The sequence below is a fragment of the Molossus molossus genome, unplaced genomic scaffold, assembly GCF_014108415.1.
Source record: "Molossus molossus isolate mMolMol1 unplaced genomic scaffold, mMolMol1.p scaffold_m16_p_13, whole genome shotgun sequence".
In the NCBI taxonomy this organism is placed as follows: Eukaryota; Metazoa; Chordata; class Mammalia; order Chiroptera; family Molossidae; genus Molossus; species Molossus molossus.
In genome coordinates, this window is record NW_023425348.1 from 86,289,792 (window position 1) to 86,311,390 (window position 21,599).

General features: G+C 39.8%; 2 protein-coding genes across 5 annotated transcripts in view; one reads left to right on the top strand and one right to left on the bottom strand.

The window, feature by feature from the left end:
- LPXN (leupaxin) overlaps positions 1 to 14,478 on the bottom strand; it is a 34,123-nt gene extending 19,645 nt beyond the window's left edge. The window contains exons 1-3 of one of the 2 annotated variants that reach the window (XM_036259996.1): positions 14,359 to 14,478; positions 7,778 to 7,935; positions 884 to 930 (exon numbers count right to left, since the gene is read on the bottom strand). In XM_036259996.1, the coding sequence (XP_036115889.1) occupies positions 884 to 930; positions 7,778 to 7,935; positions 14,359 to 14,371 (218 nt within the window). In that variant the 5' untranslated portion in view covers positions 14,372 to 14,478. Of the gene's footprint in view, positions 1 to 883; positions 931 to 7,777; positions 7,936 to 14,358 lie in introns of those variants that run through there. The other variant, XM_036259997.1, reaches the window with a different exon arrangement.
- Positions 14,479 to 17,713: 3,235 nt separating this feature from the next.
- The window catches only part of ZFP91 (ZFP91 zinc finger protein, atypical E3 ubiquitin ligase), a 49,278-nt gene continuing 45,392 nt past the window's right edge, over positions 17,714 to 21,599 (top strand). For 2 of the 3 annotated variants that reach the window (XM_036258025.1, XM_036258026.1), the window contains exon 1: positions 17,869 to 18,233. In XM_036258025.1, the coding sequence (XP_036113918.1) occupies positions 17,884 to 18,233 (350 nt within the window). In that variant the 5' untranslated portion in view covers positions 17,869 to 17,883. Of the gene's footprint in view, positions 18,234 to 21,599 lie in introns of all 3 variants that reach the window. The other variant, XM_036258028.1, reaches the window with a different exon arrangement.

Sequence of the window (21,599 nt, forward strand, 5' to 3'; positions counted from 1 at the left end):
GGGGGTGGACAGAGAGGTCTAGGGGGCATGCTCACCAGGCAACATCCTGGAACAGAAATACACTGGCAATTGAATCAATAAATTGGCCTCCCTTCCATCAAAGTAAAAGTATCCTCAAGTGGGAAGTTATACAGAGACTTTTTGATAGCATAGGTTCTTTCCTTATTTTGGCATAAAGTGTGCACTATTGGCAGCAATTCTGAAACCAAATAAGGGGTGGCCTAGTACTCTTTACCAAACATGAGCCTTTACATCTCAATTTTAAGGCTTTTATTTTGTTTCCCAAAACGTTGTCTGATTTTTTAAAAATTTCAAGCCATTACTGAAGAGAGAACAAGGACTGTGGTCTTTTTATTTGTTCTCACTGTCAGTTCTGGTTTGGGCAGTAGAAATTATGTAGTAAATGTATCTGTTTCAATCTGTAACTTTTGTAAAAAAAAAAAAAAGTGATCCTTCCATCCACTAAATAAATGTTGAGCAACTATAAAAAGAAGAAGTCTATTTTCATCACTTTGCCATGGAGACCCACTGTCTTAATTCAACTCTGATCCTAGCTCTGATTGTGTTAACGTCTTGTTGAAATTTCATTCAGTGTTCTCTTCTGCAACCTGGACTAGCTGGGCCAAAACATCTGTGATGATTCAAACTATTTATACTGTTTCCGGGTGCAAAGGAAGCAGCAGAGTCCGTTAGCCTCAACACCCATCTAAAAGGCACCTTGAGAAATTACCCAGTCAGCTTGGCAGAATTCCCCCTCTGCTCAAACACTATGGAAAGAAGAGGAGTTTAGTAGGAGTTCTAAGCAAAGTATTATCCAAACACAAATTTATAACAATTACCTAATAACTTTATTTTGTCAAGTATTTAATCATTTAAACAATACCTGTAGACATGGGTCCCCTTGATATCAGTAGTGTACACGAGCTGCATCTAAGACAGAGAGACAGAGAATGAATTTCTGTTAGAATGTTGATGTTCATCTACACCCAGAATTAGAGAATGTCTTTAGCTAGAGGACTGATGATTAGCATATCTCTGAGATCCTTTTATAAGGCAGAGGAATACCAGCCATACCACAGAGAAAGGCCAAATTCTAAGCAGGGTATATGCCCTGGGAACAAACAATACCCCTCTCCCTGCCCTAAAAGCACAGTAATAGAGAAGTACTCAGATAGAAAGTATAAAACACACAAAATGAGGCAGAGCAAAGCCTCTAGGATAGTGGCTAGGGGAAGATCATAACGTGATTAAGTTTAACATACCAAAATAAGAACGTGTGACTCTAAGGATAGTTGGCTAGCAATTTATTTATGTGTTGAACAAATACTTACTGAGAGACTGTCATGTGTCAGAGCTAGAGATACAGCCATCAAAACACAAAACAACAACAAACACACACACAAAAATTGTTTACCCTGGATCTTACATAATGAGAAACAGATAAGAAACAAATATGTAAAAAATAAATTAATTAATATGTAACATTAATCAGGGATGGGAAATAGGAAATGCAGAACAAATGGCAATTATAAATGCATTCATCACCATAAAAAAGAATGAAATCTTACCATTTAGGACAACATGCATAGACCTAGATAGTATTATTCTAAGTGAAATAAGTCAGACAGAGGGAGACAAATACTATATGATTTCACTTATATGTCGAATCCAAAAGACAAAATAAACAAATAAAACAAAAACAGACTCATAGATATAAAGAACAAACTGATAGTTGCCAGATGAGAGGGGTGTTGAAGGGATGGGTAAAAAAGGTGAAGAGATTAAGAAATACAAATTGATTCAATACCATAAAAATCCTAGAAGAAAACACAGGCAGTAAAATCTCTGAAATTTCTCTTAGTAATATTTTTTCTGATATATCTTCTCAGGTAAGGGAAACAAAAGAAAAAATAAATGGGACTACATCAACCTACAAAGTTTTTGCTCAGCAAAGGAAACCAAAAACAAAATGATAAGAACACCCACTGAATGGAAGACTATATTGGCCAATGACACGTCTGATAAGGGGTTAATATCCAAAATTTATAAAGAACACATACAACTCAATGCCAAAATAACAAACAATCCACTTAAAAAGTGGACTGAATAGTCACTTCTCTAAAGAGGACATACAGATAGTCAATAGACATGTGAAAAGATGCTCAACGTCATTAATCATCAGAGAACTTCATAGTAAAACCATAATGAGATATCACCTCACACCTGTCAGAATGATGACCATCAATAAATCAACAAACAATGAGTGTTGGCGAGGATGTGGAGAAATGAAAAGCCTCGTGCACTGTTGGTGGGAATACAAACTGGTATAGCCACTGTGGAAAACAGTATAGAAGTTCCTCAAAAAATTCAAAATGGAACTGTCTTATGACCCAGTGGTTCTCTTTTGGGTATATATCTGAAGAAATCCAAAACACTAATTAAAAGAATATACACACCCCTATGTTCATTTCAGCATTATTTACGATAGCCAAGATATGGAAGCAACCCAAGTGCCCATCAATAGCAGAGTGGATAAAAAAGTGGTGGTACAGGCCTGAACGGTTTTGCCCAGTGGTTAGAGTGTCAGCCTGCAGTCCAGAGAGACCCAGGTTCAGTCCCCACTAAGGGCATGTACCTCGGTTGCAGTTTGTCCCTGGCCCTGGTTGGGTCGGGCTGGTGGCAACCACTGAATGTGTCCCTTTCACGTTGATGTTTCTCTCTCTCTCTCTCCCTCCCACTCTATCTGAACAAAAAATGGAAAAAATGTCCTCAAGTGAGGATAAAAAATAAAAGTGGTGGTACATATATACAATGCAATATTACTCAGTCATAAAAAAGAAAGAAACCTTACTATTTGCAACAGCATGAGTGAACTTAGAGGGTATTATGCTAAGTGAAATAAGTCAGTCAGAGAAAGACAAATACCAAGCGATTTCACTTAGATGTGGAATCAAAAGAACAAAATAGATGAACAAACAATATAGAACCAGACTCATAAATACAGAGAACAGACCGACAGTTGCCAGAGGGTAGGCAGGTGGGAGACTGAGTGAAAAAGGTGAAGGGATTGAGAAGTACAGATTGGTAGTTATAAAATAGTCATGTAGATGTAAAGTACAGCATAGGAAATATAGTCAATAATATTGTAATAACCATGTATAGTGCCAGTTGGGTACAGGAAATATCAGGGGGCACACTTTGTAAAGCACATGATTGTCTAACCACTATGCTGTACACCTGAAACTAGTAAAAAATAATGTTGAATGTAAACTGTAATTGAAAACATTTTTTTATTTTAAAGAAACCTAAAAAAAAAGAAAAAGAAATACAAACGAGAGTTATAAAATAGTCACGAGGATGTAAAATACAGGATTGGGAACACAGTCAATACTATAGTAATAACTATGTTTGGTGCCAGGTGGGTACTAGATTTATCAGGGAAATCACTTCATAAATTATAAAATGGTCTAACCACTATGCTGGAACCTGAAACTAATATAATATTGAATGTCAACTGTAACTGAAAAACAATTAAAAATAAAGATAAATATAAATAAATAGATTGCTGAAGGACTCCCTGAGAAGGGGACTGTTGAGCATGAACTGACAGGAGGTGAGAAAAGTTTGCAGATATCAGGAGTAACCTGGTCCAGGTAGAAAGAACAGTAGCAAGAACACCCTAGAACATCTGGGAACAGTGCAGCCTGAACAGAATGAATCAGTGAGATGGAGCAAAAAGTAAAAGCGGCCAGAACACACAGGTAGGGTGACCATATAATTTATTGTTCAAACTGGGAACACTTTTGAGAGTGAAAGAGTCTACTAAAAATATTTTATATTGCATACTTTTAAAAATATGTATTTATTGACCAAGATTTTGGTTTTATTATATTGATGAAACTACAAAATTTTACTTATTTTCAAAGTAAAATTTTCTAGAATATTTTAAAAAGACACATAGTTATGACCAGCAAAGCCAAAAAAATTATAAACCTTTTCTATTGATTATTTGAACATTTAAGAATAGCACAAGTAAATTATTATTCTTGATATATGTTCATATACCTTAACTGGTTATGTAGCCATTATTGTCTCTTACATTGCAATGTAGAGATTTTTCTGAAAATGTCTTGTTAAATATTATCTTATTTGTTTTTATTTTTTTTCATAAAGCCACAGTCTTCTGCAAAGCTGCATTTTATGGTTAATATTTTTGAACTTGTTGACGCTTTTAATTGATACTTCTCTGTAGACCATAATTTTTTCATTGAGAAAGTACTCTCTCTAGATGCTGATGAACCTATAAGTTCAGAAAATACCTGGTAAATGGAGGATATTCTCAATTCTATTTATATTATATATGCATAAATATTTCAGCCCCAATATTTTCACAGGTGCTGTATTTCTACCTCCATTCAAAGCACCTTTCTTCAATAATATATTTATAAGATACATCTATTAAGTTGTTTCTATGTGTGATCTTTTTAGGCATTTCATCAAATGTTGATAATGCAAAATGACAGGCCTTCACAATTTCATCCCATTCTGGTGGAGAATGTAAATTTATCCAATTAAAATGAAGAGCTCTGTCAAAGTCAAGATTTTTACAAAGCACAATTTTCAAATTAGGGGATTAAATCATTTGAGCTCTCATCTTTTGATTTGTTTAATTCCCTCCTGGCTTTTGTAGGCAGAAATTTGAGCTTCTTCCTTTTTTGTAAGCTTTGTTTTATATAATTGCAACTTGCTAAAAGCTTCAAACACTGAATTTTCATGCTACATTCATTGAATATTTTATTAAATATTTCCAACTGATTTTGTACCTACTGTGACCTAAATTTAGGTTGCTTTACAAAATGGCTTTTCAAAGCCTCAGGCATTTCTAAAATCCAATTGATGATAGAGAGAAAATATATACAGTCATGCTGAAATATTTTGGAATCCGACATCAGTTTCTGTCACAAAAATTTTGTAGATGATACACACACACACACATATACACTCTGATTTAGATTATATACACATATAATACTTGTGTATTTTGATTGGTAGAATATTGCAGCTTATTTGAATGCAGTCACACACTTGTTGACATCACAATCAGTTCCAAGTGCATTCTGCTCCATAGGTTTGTTAGTATGTTAAGAATATTAATTTTACCACAGTACTGTTCTCCACCAAATTTGTATTCATATTATCACTCCTCCCCCCAAAAAACAACATTTAGTCTTCATTGTTGAACTTTTCAACTAAATTTACAATGGCATTAACAATGTCAGATGTTTCATTTTTGACAGAAGAATGAACTTCTACTTTATGCTGATCCTTTGAATCATATGACAAAATGAAACCATTTTGCAATACACAAATTCTCTAATTGGGGCCTCTAATGACACTGATATAAATCTGACCTTATCTGATGGTTGGCAAAGGGAATCAACTTCCTAATCATCACCAGTTCACTTTACTTCCAAGCACAAAAAACTTGGAATTGAAAATGAGCACAATTACTTCAGAGTCAGTTGACCCAAACGGAAAGGTGTGTTTCACAGTGACATGCAAACACGCCTCCTGCAGCTGCACATGTTAAGTCATCATCTTGGTCTACATTCTTCTTAAATTAAGTATTAACTTTTGAAGTAAATGCTGATGCTTCTTCATCATATCTGTGTCTTCCACTTTTCAAAGAGACAGTGTTACCTCTCCTTACCTCCATGGTGGACAGTAAATATTGACAAATATTTTGTGGAAATGACACATTCATATCAACCTTCTTGAGAACATTAAACATGTAGTTTTGGTTTTGTTTTGAGTCAAATGCTACTAAAAGTTTTTATTGCCAAATTAAAAGGTATTAGCAAAGAATTAAACAGTTATAGTTTTTTTTTTTTTATCCTCACCTGAGGACATTTTTTTATTTTTTGTTCAGATAGAGCGGAGGAAGAGAAAGAGAGAGAAACATCGATGTGAAAGGGACACATCAAGTGGCTGCCACCAGTACGATCCAACCAGGACCGGGGACAAACTGCAATCCAGGTACATGCCCTTAGCGGGAACCGAACCTGGGTCTCTCTAGACCGCAGGCCGACACTCTAACCGCTGAGCCAAACTGGCCAGGGCTAAACAGTTATAGTTTTATACATACAATGCAAAAACTGCTTTAACAGAAACATTTAGATGAAAAATAGAATTTGTACGACATTAAACCACAATTTCCTATTTTTCTTTCTGACCCTGAGGAGGATCCCGGCATCTCAAAGGCCACCAAGTGGAACACAGCAGGGCATGAATGGTGGTATAACATGTGGCCAGCAGGGGAAAAGCCTCAAAACTATTCCCACCACCACCCATGACCAGAGAAATTACCTAGTCTGACTACTGTGCTTAAACTCTTCACTTTAACAGCCAGCACCTTGCATAATATTCTTGAAAGTGGGCTATCATTTAGGTTTTGTCTGAACAGGACCAGGAAAAGATGACTTATTGTTAGTCATCTTTTAGATTTAGCCATAATAAAGTAAGAACTCTGTTGACTGTATGTGTGTTTTATATACTACTACTTGAGACCATATAAAAAGCCAAAAGAACATAATGGTTTCTTAACCCATGCTGGTTTACTTGACTATAAATTCTAATAAGAAAAGTTTACAAAAAATGGAAAATCTGGGGTAAAAGGTAAGGCCAACAAATGGATGTCAAGAAAACAACCCAGGCCTGGCTCTTGGTTCAAAGTGAATCAAGACATATGGCCACCCCACAAAGATCAGTGTAAAATGACTGTGACTTGTACTCCAGATTAGATGAGAATTCTGAGTAGAAAAATGACATGATCTGATTTAAGTTTTATGGGATTACCCTGGCTGCTATTTTAAGAATAAATTGCAGGGGGCAAGGGTAGCAGACCAGTTAGAGACCTAGGACTATGATTTAGCAATGAGAACAAAGACAGTAGCTCCCTAGGAGAGAGATGAATGTATACCCTTAAAGCTCTATCTGTGTAGCTGGAGGGAAGAACAGTTAAAGGGGAAACCTACCCCTGGGCTCAAACTGTGGAGCTGTGCCACTGGTGATTTCATACACTAGTGTACAAGGATGGATCCGAATATCAGAGTTCAAAAACACCAGAAATGAAGAGCATCTACTTAATTCCTCTTGCACTAACTCCATTCTTATCAAGCAATCTTCTAATTATAAAGTAGGTGCATGTAGACTTATCCATAGGACACAAAGACTAGCATCTGTTCTACTTGATAGTTTTAACTCTAACCAGAAACTAATAAATTGAATTTCTGATGTTTTGAGACAGTATTTTTTATGAGTTTAGTTTGTTTGTGTTGGTTTCCTAGAGTTTCATTACCTCTGGCTATACCAATATCTGAATGTTTTTAACATATTCACTAGAAAATCAGACCTGCAAAGTGGTGACCCTAAAACGTCACCCTGAAAATACTTGTCTGAGCTGCCATGTGGCCTTGCCCAGGAGATCTCTGGCCTTATTGACAGTAATAACAGAATATCCCAAGTTAATTAGGGAATACACTATTATTATGCCCCCATAGAAAAAATAAAATTAGTTCTCAGAGACTTCTTCTATGATGATATTTTCAATCTTTTCCTCTTTCCAAAACTAACCACCTTTAAGTTATCATTGAGGGATATTTTTTCTTATTCTTAGATATATGATTGTCCTTTCACATTATTTTATATGAGATACAATTCGTTTTCAGAAAGCACTCAAATGTCTATAGTCAAGGCGCTCCGATAAAGGAAAAGTTACCGGAAAGGGGTTTGTGTCATCCCGAACAGAAGGAATGGCTGGGGTCTCAGCACCGTCACTCTCATTTTTGGAGTGCTGATCCACGGGAAGAGGAGCCGAGCTGGAGTATTCACCGCTGTCCTGGAGGGTGGAGCGCTCCAATTCTTCCAACAAAGCATCTGTATCATAGTACAACAGGGAATCAGAGTACAGAATATGGAAGTCTTCTGGAGTAATTTTCCTTAAATAGCTCCCCCTATGCCTCCATTCATCTCCCTCTTCTCTTAGGTTGAGATGTTCTTAAAACATCTTCCCTTACTCCTTATTTTACTTCTAGAATGTGGTCTATTCTACCAAAAGATGTTCAAAGCCTCCACATGCTGTGGGCCCGTTTCTTATTTCCTATGGTTGCATCCAGTTTCATAGTCTCACGCTATAATTTGACTTATTTTATTGCAGAGTATTAATTTTTGTCATTTATTTGAGGTGAATCACTCATAAAGATCCCCAACTAGAAAAAAAGTAAATTATACATATTCTTACTATCAAAAAATATGTGATTATATTACAGTTTTTAAAAATATACCAAGACAGTAATATTTATTCTTAAACTTGTTAATTTTTATTTTCTTATATCCCATGCACATAACAAAATTCCCAAAGAGTATAAATATTCTGTCTTTTAGAGTGTGGGGAGAAAAGGAGACTGGGAAAAAAACAGATATTATGAAATCAAGCAAGATGTTGTAAACCAAATAGTTGAGATTGTTTCTCTTGTATGTTCTTGGGACAAAACAATAAACTCTATGACAAGTATTACAATATTACCTTTCTGTTATGAGGAAATTAATAACAATTAATAAAAATTAATATATAATAGGCAATGTGGTCAGGAGTTTATACATTTAAGTTAGTTATTGTAATTCTTTGAGGCAGGTGATATTATTATGCTTATTTTGTAGATCAAGAAATGGCCAAATAAATTGTTTGAGTTCACACTGTTACTGGGTTCAGAACCTGGCTGTTTGACCCTGGGCTATCTGATCCCCTGCCCCTACATTAACTTTAAGTCAGAAATTCCAGTCCTCATTCTCACATGGATTCTCTGGATCATCTGGGCATGACATATTCTCTGAAGCTGTTTCTTCATCTACATAATAAAGCAATTATAGTATAAAAAGTATATTTCAAATTGTGGGTCAAGACCCATGAGTGGATCTCTAGTGGTTTCCTTACCATAGGTGGTAGTTTTAGAAGTTTGCAAAACACTAGATTATATTATTTCTAAGGATCTGTCTAGATCTGAAGTCCTCAGATGAAGAAAATGAACTTCACACTTTATTTTAATTTTTATTTTTATTTTTTTTAATCCTCACCTGAGGACATTTTTCCATATTTTGTTCAGATAGGGTGAGAGGGAGAGAGAGAAAAAAACATCAATATGAAAGGGACACATCGAGTGGTTGCCACCCGCATGACCCAACCAGGGCCAGGAACAAACTGCAACCGAGGCACGTGCCCTTAGCAGGAACCGAACCCGGGTCTCTCTGGACCGCAGGCCAACGCTCTAACCGCTGAGCCAAACCGGCCAGGGCTCACACTTTATTTTAAAGAAAAGATTTTCATTTACTTTCGATGTTGGGGGTATGAATGTTTCTTTATGGCATAAGAAAAGATCTAATCATTTCTTACACATGAAACCTACAGATCTTTCATACATGGGATACAAAACTGAAAGCAAAGAATGAACAAACAACAAAAACTCATAGATACAGACAACAGTACCGGAAGGAAAAGGGGGTGGGGTAGTAAAGGATAATGGTGGTTGAATATATTGTATCAGAAGGATATTTGATTTGGGGTAGTAAAAACACAGTGCAATGTACAGATGATGTGTTATAGAATTGTACACTTGAAACTATATAATTTTATTAACTAATGTACATGATAAATTTAATTTTTTAAATGTATATATGTGTCCGGCTGGTGTGGCTCAGTGGATTGAGTGTCATCTCATGGACCTCTCAGTCCCGGTTGGATTCCCGGTTAGGCACATACCTGGGTTGTAGGTTCAGTCCCCAGTAGGGGGCGTGCAGGAGGCATCCAATCAATGTTTCTCTCACATCAGTATTTCTCCCTCTCTGTCCTAAAAAAATCAATAAAAATATATTTTTTAAAAATTTACATATCTTTCTATAACCTTTTTCATTTTAATTGTGATGTGTCTTGGTGTCAAAGACAGAATATTAAAAGCAGCAAGAGAAAAGCAGTTAGTTACCTACAAGGGAACTCCCATAAGAATGCCAGTTGATTTCTCAAAAGCAACTTTGCAGGCCAGAAGGGTGTGACAAGAAATATTCAAAGTGATGAAAAGCAAGGACCTACAACCAAGATAACTCTAGCATGCAAAGCTATCATTTAGAATCGATGGACATATCAAGAGCTTCCCAGATAAGAAAAAGCTAAAGAAGTTCATCATCACCAAACCAGTGTTTTATAAAATGTTATATGAAATGTTGAAGGGTCTTCTTGAAGAAGATAAAAAATATGAACAATAAAATGGCAATAAATACATATCTATGAACAAGTGAATCTACAAACCAAATAAACAAGCAGAACAGAAACAGACTCATAGATGCAGAGAACTTTTTGATGGTTGTCAGATGGAAGGGGGTTGGGGGAATGGGTGTAAAAGGTGAAGGGATTAAGTGCAAATTAATGGTTGTTAGACTGATGAACTTCAGAGGGAAGAGGGGGCAGCTGGGAAGAGATAAACCAAAAAACTTATATGCATATATGTATAACCAGTGGACACAGAAAATAGTGTGGGAGAAGGGAGGGAGCGGGGAGGAGGGGGTCAGTGGGGAAAAGAGGGCGGGAGCATCTGTAATACTTTCAACAATAAAGATAAATTTAAAAAATTAAAAAATCAATAAAAACACTAAAAAAATCTACATATCTTACTAAGTCATCCACATCACAATGTATTGAATTTCTTAATGATATAAAACTTTATAACTCTTGCTATTTAGGATAGATGCAATTGTTGTGACATGCTTAATTTTAGAAATGGCATTACACACAATACAATGGAAATCCGATACTTTAAAATTAATATTGACAAATGATACTGAGAGTTTCTATAATGTTAAAAAAAAATAGACATTTCAGACAGTCAAACATAATTCTCATTTCCTCCTCAAAGGAGAATCAATACAATTGAAAGAAAGTCCAAATTAATTGGAGTTGATTTTCATCCTGTATTACTGAATGTGGGGGGGGGGGGTCTCAATTGCTCAATTTATTCAATCATCTTCTCCCTATATATTTAATATGACCATTTGCTTAGGTTTATGGTTGTGTGGATGGAAATCCTAAAAAGAAAAGAAAAAGACAAATATTCATAAGGTCAACATTGTGAGCATATGTATAGCTCATTCTACTATAAGAAAATACTAGATATTTATATTCACAAAAATCTTAGTTTGAGCAATAAAGTATTTTAATTTGAAACATAACTTTACAGAGTTTAATTAGTGATAACTTGCCATCTAATTGTATATAGGAAGCTGCTGTTCGGCCCTGTTTTTTTGTTTGTTTGTTTGTTTGGTTTCTTGTTACAGATGTTTCTCCTTTTTCCCCCATTGACACCCTGCTCCTGATCTGGCCCTCCCCCCACCCTTCGTCCCCAGCATTGTTGTCTATGACCATGGTTACTCGTACATGCATATAAGTTCTGTGGTTTATCTCTTCCGTTCTCCACTTCTGAGGTTTGTCAGTCTGTACCCTACTTCTATGTCTCTGAGTCTATTTTGTTCCTCAGTTTGTTTGTTCATTGTATTCCACAAATAAGTGAGATCATGTGATATTTGTCTTTCTCCAATTGGCTTGTTTTGCTTAGGATAATACTCTCCAGGTCCTTCCATGTCGTCTCAAAGGATAAGAGATCTTTCTTACAGCTGCATAGTATTCCATTGTGTGCATGTACCACAGCTTTTTAATCCACTCATCTATTGATGGACACTTGGGCTGTTTCCAGATCTTAGCTATTATAAATAGTGCTGCTATGAACATAGTGGTACATATATTCTTTCTGATTGGTGTTTCAGGCTTCTTAGGATATATTCCTAGAAGTAGAATCACTGGGTCAAATGGGAGATCAATTTTTAGTTTTTTGAGGAAACATCATATTGTTTTCCATAGTGGCTGCACCAGTCTGCATTCCCACCAGCAGTGTACTAGAGTCCCCTTTCTCCACACCCTCGCCAGCACTTGTTATTTGTTGAAGGCAGCCATTCTGAGAGGTATGAGGTGATACTTCATAGTTGTTTTCATAAAATATTGAATTTTATGCATTATTTTAGAGATAAGAAAACTGAGCTAAATTCTTCAGAGAAAATTACCCTTCAACAAATAAATTGCAATGAAAAAAGAGATGGAGGGTGACACAATAGATTAGAGAAGACTTTCGAAACTTATAACCAATTTCAGTATATGAACCTTAGTTTCCGAGAGAAGGGAGACCCTCTACAAGAGAAACAAACCATACAACTAAGAGTAGAAGGCTACCCTTATAAGGACCCTCTAGCCAAAGTTGTTGAAACTCTCTTGTCTGGGTCATGAGTTGACAGGCCTTTCTCTTCCTGTTTCCTAAGCGCACATATCACCCACACCCCAAGATTATCTTGTCTTTTGCCAGATTCTGTAATTTGAAGATGACTAATTTCAATATGACAAATATGGGGTGACTGGTAGTGGGGGATACCAGACTGAAAGCTCTACAGTCCTTCTCTGTAGCCCTTCATCTGTAGAAATCTAATAGTTATTGGTATTAACATGAAAAGATTTGTACAGCAAGGTCTCTTGGGGGCTCTTACTGGATTGTAATGACTTAATACAGAGCCAGAGTCTGTTCTTGGTTTCCCTGTGTAATGGAGAACGCAGAAGGAAAGCCAGGCATACCTGTACCAACCTGTCCTCCACACTACTTCTCCAAAGCAGGAAGAGAGACCCACCCTAAGTTTTTAGAGTAGCTATTGGACTGACGACAATTTGAAGTGGTTGCGGTTTAGCCACCTGAATCATCTACAAGAATATTACCTACCAGGCTGCATGGTTCTTTCTACATTTCTGGACCAGATTTCTCTACCACTTATCCTGCTCAAGAAATACAAAACTGTGTAAATCTATTTAGTTATTGTTTTTATTATCTGGGTTATTCTATCAGCCAGAACACCTGAGCCAACACATTTCTCAAACAGGAGAACACCTTGTAGCTTAATCCGTTTTGGTATCAGGTGCTCCTGAGAGTGACACTGAACTAGTTATTTTGCTTTTCTTAGTTTTCTCATTTTGGAGGAAAAAAAGTGAATAATACCCATTTTAGAGGATCGCTTCAGACACTAAACTGATTAACATATGTAAAAATGTCATTTTAGTTTAAGTGACTGAAAAAGTATTAGTTGCTTTTTTTAATAACCTGCATGAAGGCCATTCAGTATCCCTAAAATAGAAAAGCAAAGCTGGGCTCTAGTGGAACTCAGGTAAAAATGTGAAATTTCCCACCTCTCACACAGGGTAAGAATTTGGATTCTACCCCAAGTGTCAAAATAGACTTTACCTCTAAAACAGTTCAATATGTATTTATCAAACACCACCTTTTCCTCCTCCCTCCTATGACTTGCCTTCCTTATACTATTCTTCCAACTCTCAAACTACACCCCAATTTTTTAAAAAAGACAATATGCAAGATGTTTTTTGTCGTTGTTTGCACTTTTGACATACCCCAAATACACAAAAACTCATGACACTGTAGTATTAATATAGCTTGGAAATTGCATTAGTGACTCAGTGTTAGTAAGGATGTCAGCAATAAAAGTTGGCAAAGGATACAGAATGAATTCCCAAGAATGACAAACCTTACATTACTCCAAAGATTTAAATCAAGGATCTCTCTTGAGCAATATGGCCAGTTTCACTACTGGTTTTAATTGCTTTGGAATGGAAGGAGGTATTATATTTGAAGGCCGCAGTAATCTGTTCCTTCAGACTTCCTCTGAATAAAAGGCTGAGTAACAACATCTCTGGCATTATAGTGCTATGTCATGACATTAAATATGTCATGATTTAATACTAAATCATAGAACAATTGAAACCACTCTGGCCCTTCTCCAATCTTTGTGAATCCTTCACTCTTGTATTTTTCTTTCTGCTCGTCATACAGTTTTCTTTCTTTTTCTCCTCAAACCACATCTCTACTGTTGCCTACTGTGTGATCACTGTATGATCTTCAGTAGCCCCCAAAGGGCAAATGCTCATTAAAAAATGACCATTTCAATCACAATTCAATCTAAAAGTATTTGTGCGAAATTTACTCTGTGGTTCGCACCAAACCCTCAGCCACCAAAGCAATGAACCCATATTTCCCCATACAATCAGAGTTCCTCATGCTTTACTCTTGGTGAGCTGAGGTCAGGAGAGAAGTGAAAATAAAATCTTCCGGCACTACCCTCCATCTGGCTAGTCGTACACCCCACCACGCATGGAGATGGCAGCCAAGTATTTATTCCCTCAGTTTCTCTACCAAGAGGCTCCTCACTCACCCAATTCTTCCATTGTCACACAGCCAAGATGCTCTGGTACCACAGGTTGTGAGGAACTGCTTTGGTCTGTGCTGAAGAAGAGGACCGCAAAGGAACTGAATAAAACGGTGTGAAGCAGCCTCTATAACCCTTTTTGGTTCCTGTATTTGCTTAGCACTTCCTCTCTTTTGATTTGGTGAGTTTCTTTTTTATAGGTCAGAGTTTTAAAAATGGGACTGACATAGAAAGGCGGGTAGTAAAATTGGAACTCTGGTGGTACACTAGCCAGGGCAATTTAGATTCAAAATAAATTTTGGAAAATTTGAGCACCTATTACATGCCAGAATTCATCTTCAGTTCATGGGAATGGTAGCTCTGCCTTGTGTTTTTTCCCAATGTTTGTGTCCCACTGCAACTGTGCATCAGGAAACTTGCCCTTTTTTTTCTTTCTGTGAAGCTGGGGGACCATGGAGGCATAGTTTGTTTCATAAAATGTCCATTAGAGTTCACCAGCACCTGATTCACTTTGCTATCTTTATCTGATTATATATAAGTTATATTTATCTGATTTCCTGAATAGATTGTAAATCCATTAAGTGTGGCAGAGGTGCATTCACTTTTGGATTCTTGGGGCCTGGTTTATTTCAGTGGTCCAAAATGTAAACAACTACAGGAATCATAAAGAAGGGACTGGAAGATTTAAGACACACAGTGCTAGACTGCAGACTTCTCAATTCCTGCCTAGTTACACTGCTTCATAGCAGTCTTCTGAGAAGTGATACTGAGGTTAACTTTTACCTCTTTTTTTAAACTGCTAATTTTATTCACCTTGAACAAAGTAAAACATTTAGAAAGGCCTACTATGGGAAGGCAGTGTGTAAAGAACCATAATTACGGTCCTGTGAAATAGCTATTACCCTTATTTTTTTTTTACCAGTGGTGAAATAGATTAAAAGAATAGTAATTTGCTAAAGTAATAGAATTAATAGGAAGCTTTTCTACCTAATATAATCTACATTTAACTTCAAAGCTTATGAACTTTCCTCTATAACACAGTGGTCTTTTTTTAGATGATCTAAAGGAATCATTTATTCTGCCTTCCCTAGTGACTCTGAAGACTTTTTTTTTTAATGGAGAGTCCCACTCTGTATTACTTTGAGCAGCCATTGGGTGTCAGTGCTGTTCCAAAAGCCTGCATACTGTAAAAGAGGGTCTGAAAAAATTCCCATCCACTCTATGCCACTTTTTGCAACTGAAATGTCATTAATCTCATGAAAGTGCAAAACACTCAATAAAAATTAGAAAACATTTGCCTTATCTGAAGTGGTAACTGAGCCAAAGTACTGGAAGAGAAAATGCACTTCAGCGCTCGGCTTGCAAATACTGTACTGTATCTGCCGCCTTAACCAAATGATTAATGTGAAATTTATAACTTGATTCCCCAGATCTTGTTTCCATCCGCTTTCTTTGGGCATTTTACCCCGCGATGCTTTCTTTTCCAGGGGTAAGAAAGTGGTCCAGCCCTGGCTGGTTTGGCTCAGTGGTTAGAGCGTCCGCCTGAGGTCCAGAGACACCCAGGTTCAGTTCCCGCTAAGGGCGCGTACCTTGGTTGCAGTTTGTCCCCGGCCCTGGTTGGTTGTGCGGGTGGCGACCACTCGATGTGTCCCTTTCACGTCGATGTTTCTCTCTCTCTCTGTTCCTCTCTCTCCCTCCCACTCTATCTGAACAAAAAATGGAAAAATGTCTTCGGGTGAGGATAAAAAAACCCAAAAAACTCCTTTATAATAATACTGTCTAATGTCAGCCTCACTACTAAAAAAAAAAAGAAAGTGGTCCAGCAAATCGTTCCTGGATTATAATGGATGAAAGGAAGAAATGAAGGAATGCGAGAGGCCCACTACCATCACCAAATGCAACTTGTAGATAAGCAAATGGCAACTCCCGTTTATCCCATAGGACGATTTAGTTGCACACACTCTTGGCCTGAAAGGAAATTCTGCCAAAAGTGCTAATCTGCCGTGCTTCCTGTACAGCAGAAACATGTAAAAACCGCAGAAGCAGGTGGCGTCAGAGCGGGAGTCTGAGGTCATTAGTTTCTCCGGGTTAGTGACTCTAGTCACGCTAACATCTTCCCTCCAGCCCAGCGACCACAGCCAAGCCAAGCAGTCGCCGCCTGCTCCTCGGTCTCAACAATGTCCAGTAAACACAACTCCACAATTATTTCCATAAAGTTTTATTAAGAATCAAATAAACGGTAGGTAGGCCCCCGAGGATCCCACAGAACCAGATTCAGTCCCTGACCTCCAGGGGCTCGCAGGTTGGTAGGTCAGACACAGTACAACGAGACAAATATTGCGGACATAAACGCTTGCTGCTCCAGAGGAGGTGCCATCCATCCAAAAGCAGAAACGCTTCGCCAACGCCAAGAGGAAAAGCAGGGAAAATCTTCCCGGAAAATCCTGGCAGGCAACTGGCTAAAACTTGCGCCGGGATCTGCAGAGGCGTTGCGCCTTAACCCGGAAATACTGCCTCCCAGAAAAAGTACACTTGCACTGTGGAAATACCAAACTACTTTCCCCATCGTGCATCAGTCAAAAACTCCCGGCAACCTCTTCGCCTCTGGTTTCCCATCTTTTTTCCTAAACCCTAAGCAGGACTTCACCTCCCAGGTTGCCTTCGGGCAAGTTAACTGTGCGCCTGCGCGGGAGAGGCGGTTCCTCCAAGCCCTCATGACCCCGCCTCTGTTCTACCGCCGCCATTTTTTCAGAGACTTTCATCCGGCAGCGACGGGGCTTTTTTTCTTAAAGGAGAAGCGACAGCTCAAAAAATTTCCCCCTTTTCACTGCAAGACCTGGCAACGCTGGGGACAGAAAGGCCACACAGAGGAAAGTGGGATCGGGGTGGAGGCAGAAGAACGCCGAGGCTACTTCTGCGGCTTAAGGAAGGATAGAAAGAGCCCTTGTGGCATTAGCGGCTCCTTAGGGAGGCAGGTGCGCGCGCAGCCACTCCAGGGAGCGCGCGAGGCGGGGAAAGAGGTGCGTTTTTCTTCCCACCAACCTTTTCGCGAGACCTGCCCCTCCCACTGGCCCTAGCGCGCGTGGAACTCCGGAGGGGGACAAAGGTCACTGTAAGATTGTCGCAGGACGCAGCCGTTTAACGGTGAGAACGGGTGCGCGGGGAAGGAAACCTCGCGCGCTCCCTTGGAGCCGTTCCCTGATTGGTTGAAGGAAGGGGTGGGGGAGGGAACCCGGTACGTCGCTGCGTGAGAGGGGTGGGGCGAAGAAGACATTTCTCCTCTCCGATTGGCCCACGGAGCGCCTTGTCGGGCGCGCGCGCGCGCGGCGACCGCGGCAGCGGGCCTTGAGTGGCAGGGGGCGGGGGGGTGCCCTCGGAGCCGGGCGGAGGGGTGGGGGGGGAGAGAGGAGCGCAGAGTGAGAGAGTGCAGGACGCTCCGGGAGGCAGGGGGGCGGGGGGAGCAGCGCCGCGGCCGCCGCCGCCTCCGCCTCCACCGCCTGGGACGAGGGGGTGGGGGACGGACGAGCCCCGATGCCGGGGGAGACAGAAGAGCCGAGACCCCCGGAGCAGCAGGACCAGGAAGGGGGAGAGGCGGCGGCGGCGGCCAAGGCGGCTCCTGAGGAGCCCCAACAACAGCCCCCTGAGGCGGCGGCGGCGGCGGCGCCTGCGGGGACCACTAGCAGCCGCGTGCTGAGGGGAGGACGGGACCGGGGCCGGGCCGCTGCGGCCGCCGCCGCCGCTGTGTCCCGTCGGAGGAAGGCCGAGTATCCCCGCCGGCGGAGGAGCAGCCCCAGCGCCAGGCCCCCGGACGCCACCGGGCTGCAGTCTCATGCCGCGAAGCCCCAGTCTCCAGCTCAGGGCAAGAAGAGTCCGCGACTCCTGTGAGTAACGCAGTCTTTCAGGCGGTGGGGAAGACCCCCCTCTGTCCGCACGCAGCCCTCTCGGCTCCCGTAGTGCCCACTCCACGTGACATCCTGCCTGCTCTGCCCCCTGCCGGCTCGCACGGCCGATGTCACGCCGCTTCCCAGGTTGCTGTCTGACCGCCCGGTGTCCGTCGGGCCCTTCCCGCTCCCCGGTGACTCGCGCGCGCCCTGCCGTCGCGGGCCGACCCCGCACCCCGGCCTCTGCTCCCGCCTTACATCACACCCCGTTAGGGGACCGACGGCCAGATCCCAGCCCTCGGAAGGGCGTGGGTCCCCCACCCCGCCCCTTCGGTAGCCTCAGCGCGGGTCGGACTAGTCGTTCTGCGGAGCATTTGTCACGGCCAGGTTTTCACAGTACTCCTCACTCGTAGAAACGTGCTCTACTGCTGGGAGGGAGCGCGGCTCCGCGGGCTGAGCGCGGGCTGGTCCGCGCTGCAGCGAGCCGCCTGGCCCTCCTTGCTGTTTCTTGCCTACGTTTTCCTGTCCTTCCCCCTCACAGTGAGAGTCTTCCGAAAGGAGCCCCTTTATTTCCTAGAGACAGTAGAGGAGCCAGGAACATAACTTGTAACACCGTTGGCCGAGAGTCTCCCTTCGTTGAAAATCCCAGAAGTTAGTCACCTTAGCTGTTGATGCCTGGCAGAAACGTCACTCGTGTCTTCTGACGTTCACGTTCAAGAAGATGGGGAAGCAGGGAACTTGAGGGAAAGGAGGCAGTTTTCAGTGCCCGCCTTCCTAGTGGAGTGTGGGAGGACGGCTTGTAGATTCAGAAGGCCTCGGTGCCAGAGCGAAGTTACCACTAGCATGTTTGCACATTCGCTCCTCGCGCCCGCTTTTGAAACAGCCTGTGCCTCGGGTTCCTGTCTGTAGGAATGTTAATCCCTGTGAGAGTAGTTTGTGCGAATTAAACAGCGTGCGAAGCACTTGGCACAGCGACTTTTCGACCTCTTTCATCTCATGGTAGGCACACACAAACTGATTACTAAAATTCTGCAACCCGCCAAAAATATATTTTTTGCTGATATGACAAAAAATAGGTATAATTTTGACTCGTTAACACCAGATAGCTATTGTGTTGTCTGTTGTCATTATTTACTTGACAGGCGAAGGGAAAAGAGGTCTGTGCCCCTGACTAGTCAGGTGTTGCATGTTTTAAAAATTCTTGTGCACACAGGTTGAAAATCTGACTCAGCACAGAGCCTGCTACATAGTATTTATTGAAAGCTGCTGTTTTGAGGAGTGGTGGCATGATAGAGGTATAAGTGTGTAGTTGTGTGTTTTCATGTAAATTCCGCAAAATAGGACTTTTTTTCTTTTCATTTTCTTCTCTATTACCGTACATGGGAAGGTTAATAATTTAATATATATTTTTTAATTCCCATTTATTCTCACCTAATCATTTGAGAGTTAAATATACCTGTCATTTCCTTGACACCTTTTCCTCCCTCTTGTTTCAGCAGTAGCTTTACCATGACAGTTAATTATTTCCCCTGACTCTTGACCAAAATGTACTAAATGAGTCTTTTTACTTCGACAGTATAAATGTTACAACATGCAAACTTGGATAAAGATGACTTAATTAAATTATTTTTCTCCACAATATTTCTGTGGGGAAGAATAGTGTTAATTCTTAGCATTCCTCCCTCACTTCATGCAATATCACAAAAGGTATTAATTAGTGTCCTGTCGCCTTCACTCAGAAATATCTTTTGATTACGTATTTTAAATTACACAGTTTTGATTGGACTGTTAAAATAAATTTTCAGCATAATTTCACACATTTTCAATTTACTGCGTACCCTGGAAGTCAAAGGAGTCCTAAAGCATTTCAGCTTGGTGTAAACCTTGAGCAGTAACTGGGCCTGATGCTGTGCTGAGCTAGGATTTATAAAGATAAATGAAACATGAAACTCATAGTCAAGGACCTTGCAGTATATTGGGAAGTCTCATTGATTAGTGGAAGTTCATCAATCATGTGTGCCTGGTTTACAGATTTTCAGAAGGATGAAAGTTTAAAACTTATTAAGTAGGAAGTTTAATCTTTAAGACCTTTCGAGAGGTTTTGAGTATCAGTTTTTCTGAACCCTGATCAAGTCCCTTCTGACCTTGATTCATCTCTGTTTTCCTAATAACATGACAATTTTTTTAAAAAGGAGAGATTTATTACTCTCTATATTAATTGCCTATTTTATTTAGGTCCTTTTTCCATATCTCGACATTGCCCCCTATACACTTCCACTAATCAGCTGTTTAACCTACATTTGTTTCTCTTGATTGAAGAGGCAGCAAAATGTACAGTAGCTTAAAAAGTCAGTAAATACAGCGAATTTGATTGATTGAAACCTTGTTTCCTATTAGAAGACAAAATAGTATAGTGGCAAAAGCACTGGACTTAGAAAGTTTCAGGTCCCAGCTTTCTACTACTCACCAAGTGACCTTGGGCAAGTCATTTAACCTCTTTAAATACACATTTTCATCTGTAACTGATAATTTATGATTTGCTAAATGAGATTTATAGTTAGACGATAATTAGGTTACAGTTTTTATAAACGTTCTTAAGTTTATAATGACTTTTTCATTTGCATTGAAATATTCGGAAGTTAACGAGAAGAGTAGGAAATCTCTGTAAAGGGAAATAACATTTTCAGTGAATGTGCTTAAGAGAATATATTAAAACTTAAAGGCTAAAAGGGAAGCATCTGTAACAAAAATTAATTAATTTTAAAAACCTTAAAGGCTAAGGAAAGATTAACCAAATTTGAAGAAAGATTTTATATCAGAACTCTAAGAATTAGGCTCATCGTTTTCTGTATTTTAGCCAATAAACCCCAGAATTAAGATTCTTATATTTCAAATGCAGATGTTTATATATTCATCTACATTTAAAAAATTTGTTTTTTTGTTTTGTTCTGGCCAGGTGGCACAGTTGGTTGGAGCGTCTCTGGTACACCAAAAGGTTGTGGGTTCAGCTCCTCATTAGGGCACATACCTAGGTTTTGGGTTTGATCCTCCGTTGGGGTGCATATGGGAGGCAACTGATCAATGTTTCTCTCTTACATTGATTTGTGTGTGTGTGTCTCTCTCTCTCTCTCTCTCTCTCTCTCTCTCCGCCTCTACCCCCTTCCCCCTTCCCCTCTCTCTCAAACTCAATAAAAACATATCCTCTGGTGAGGATTAAAAAAAATTATTCCACAGATTTTTTCTTAACTCATAAATTAAAACATCTATTTTTTTACTAAGATGGAAACGATATGATTGTTAAACTAGGTTAAAATGCAAAAAGGCTTTTCATTCTGCCATATAATAAGTCCTCTGTTTATCAGAATT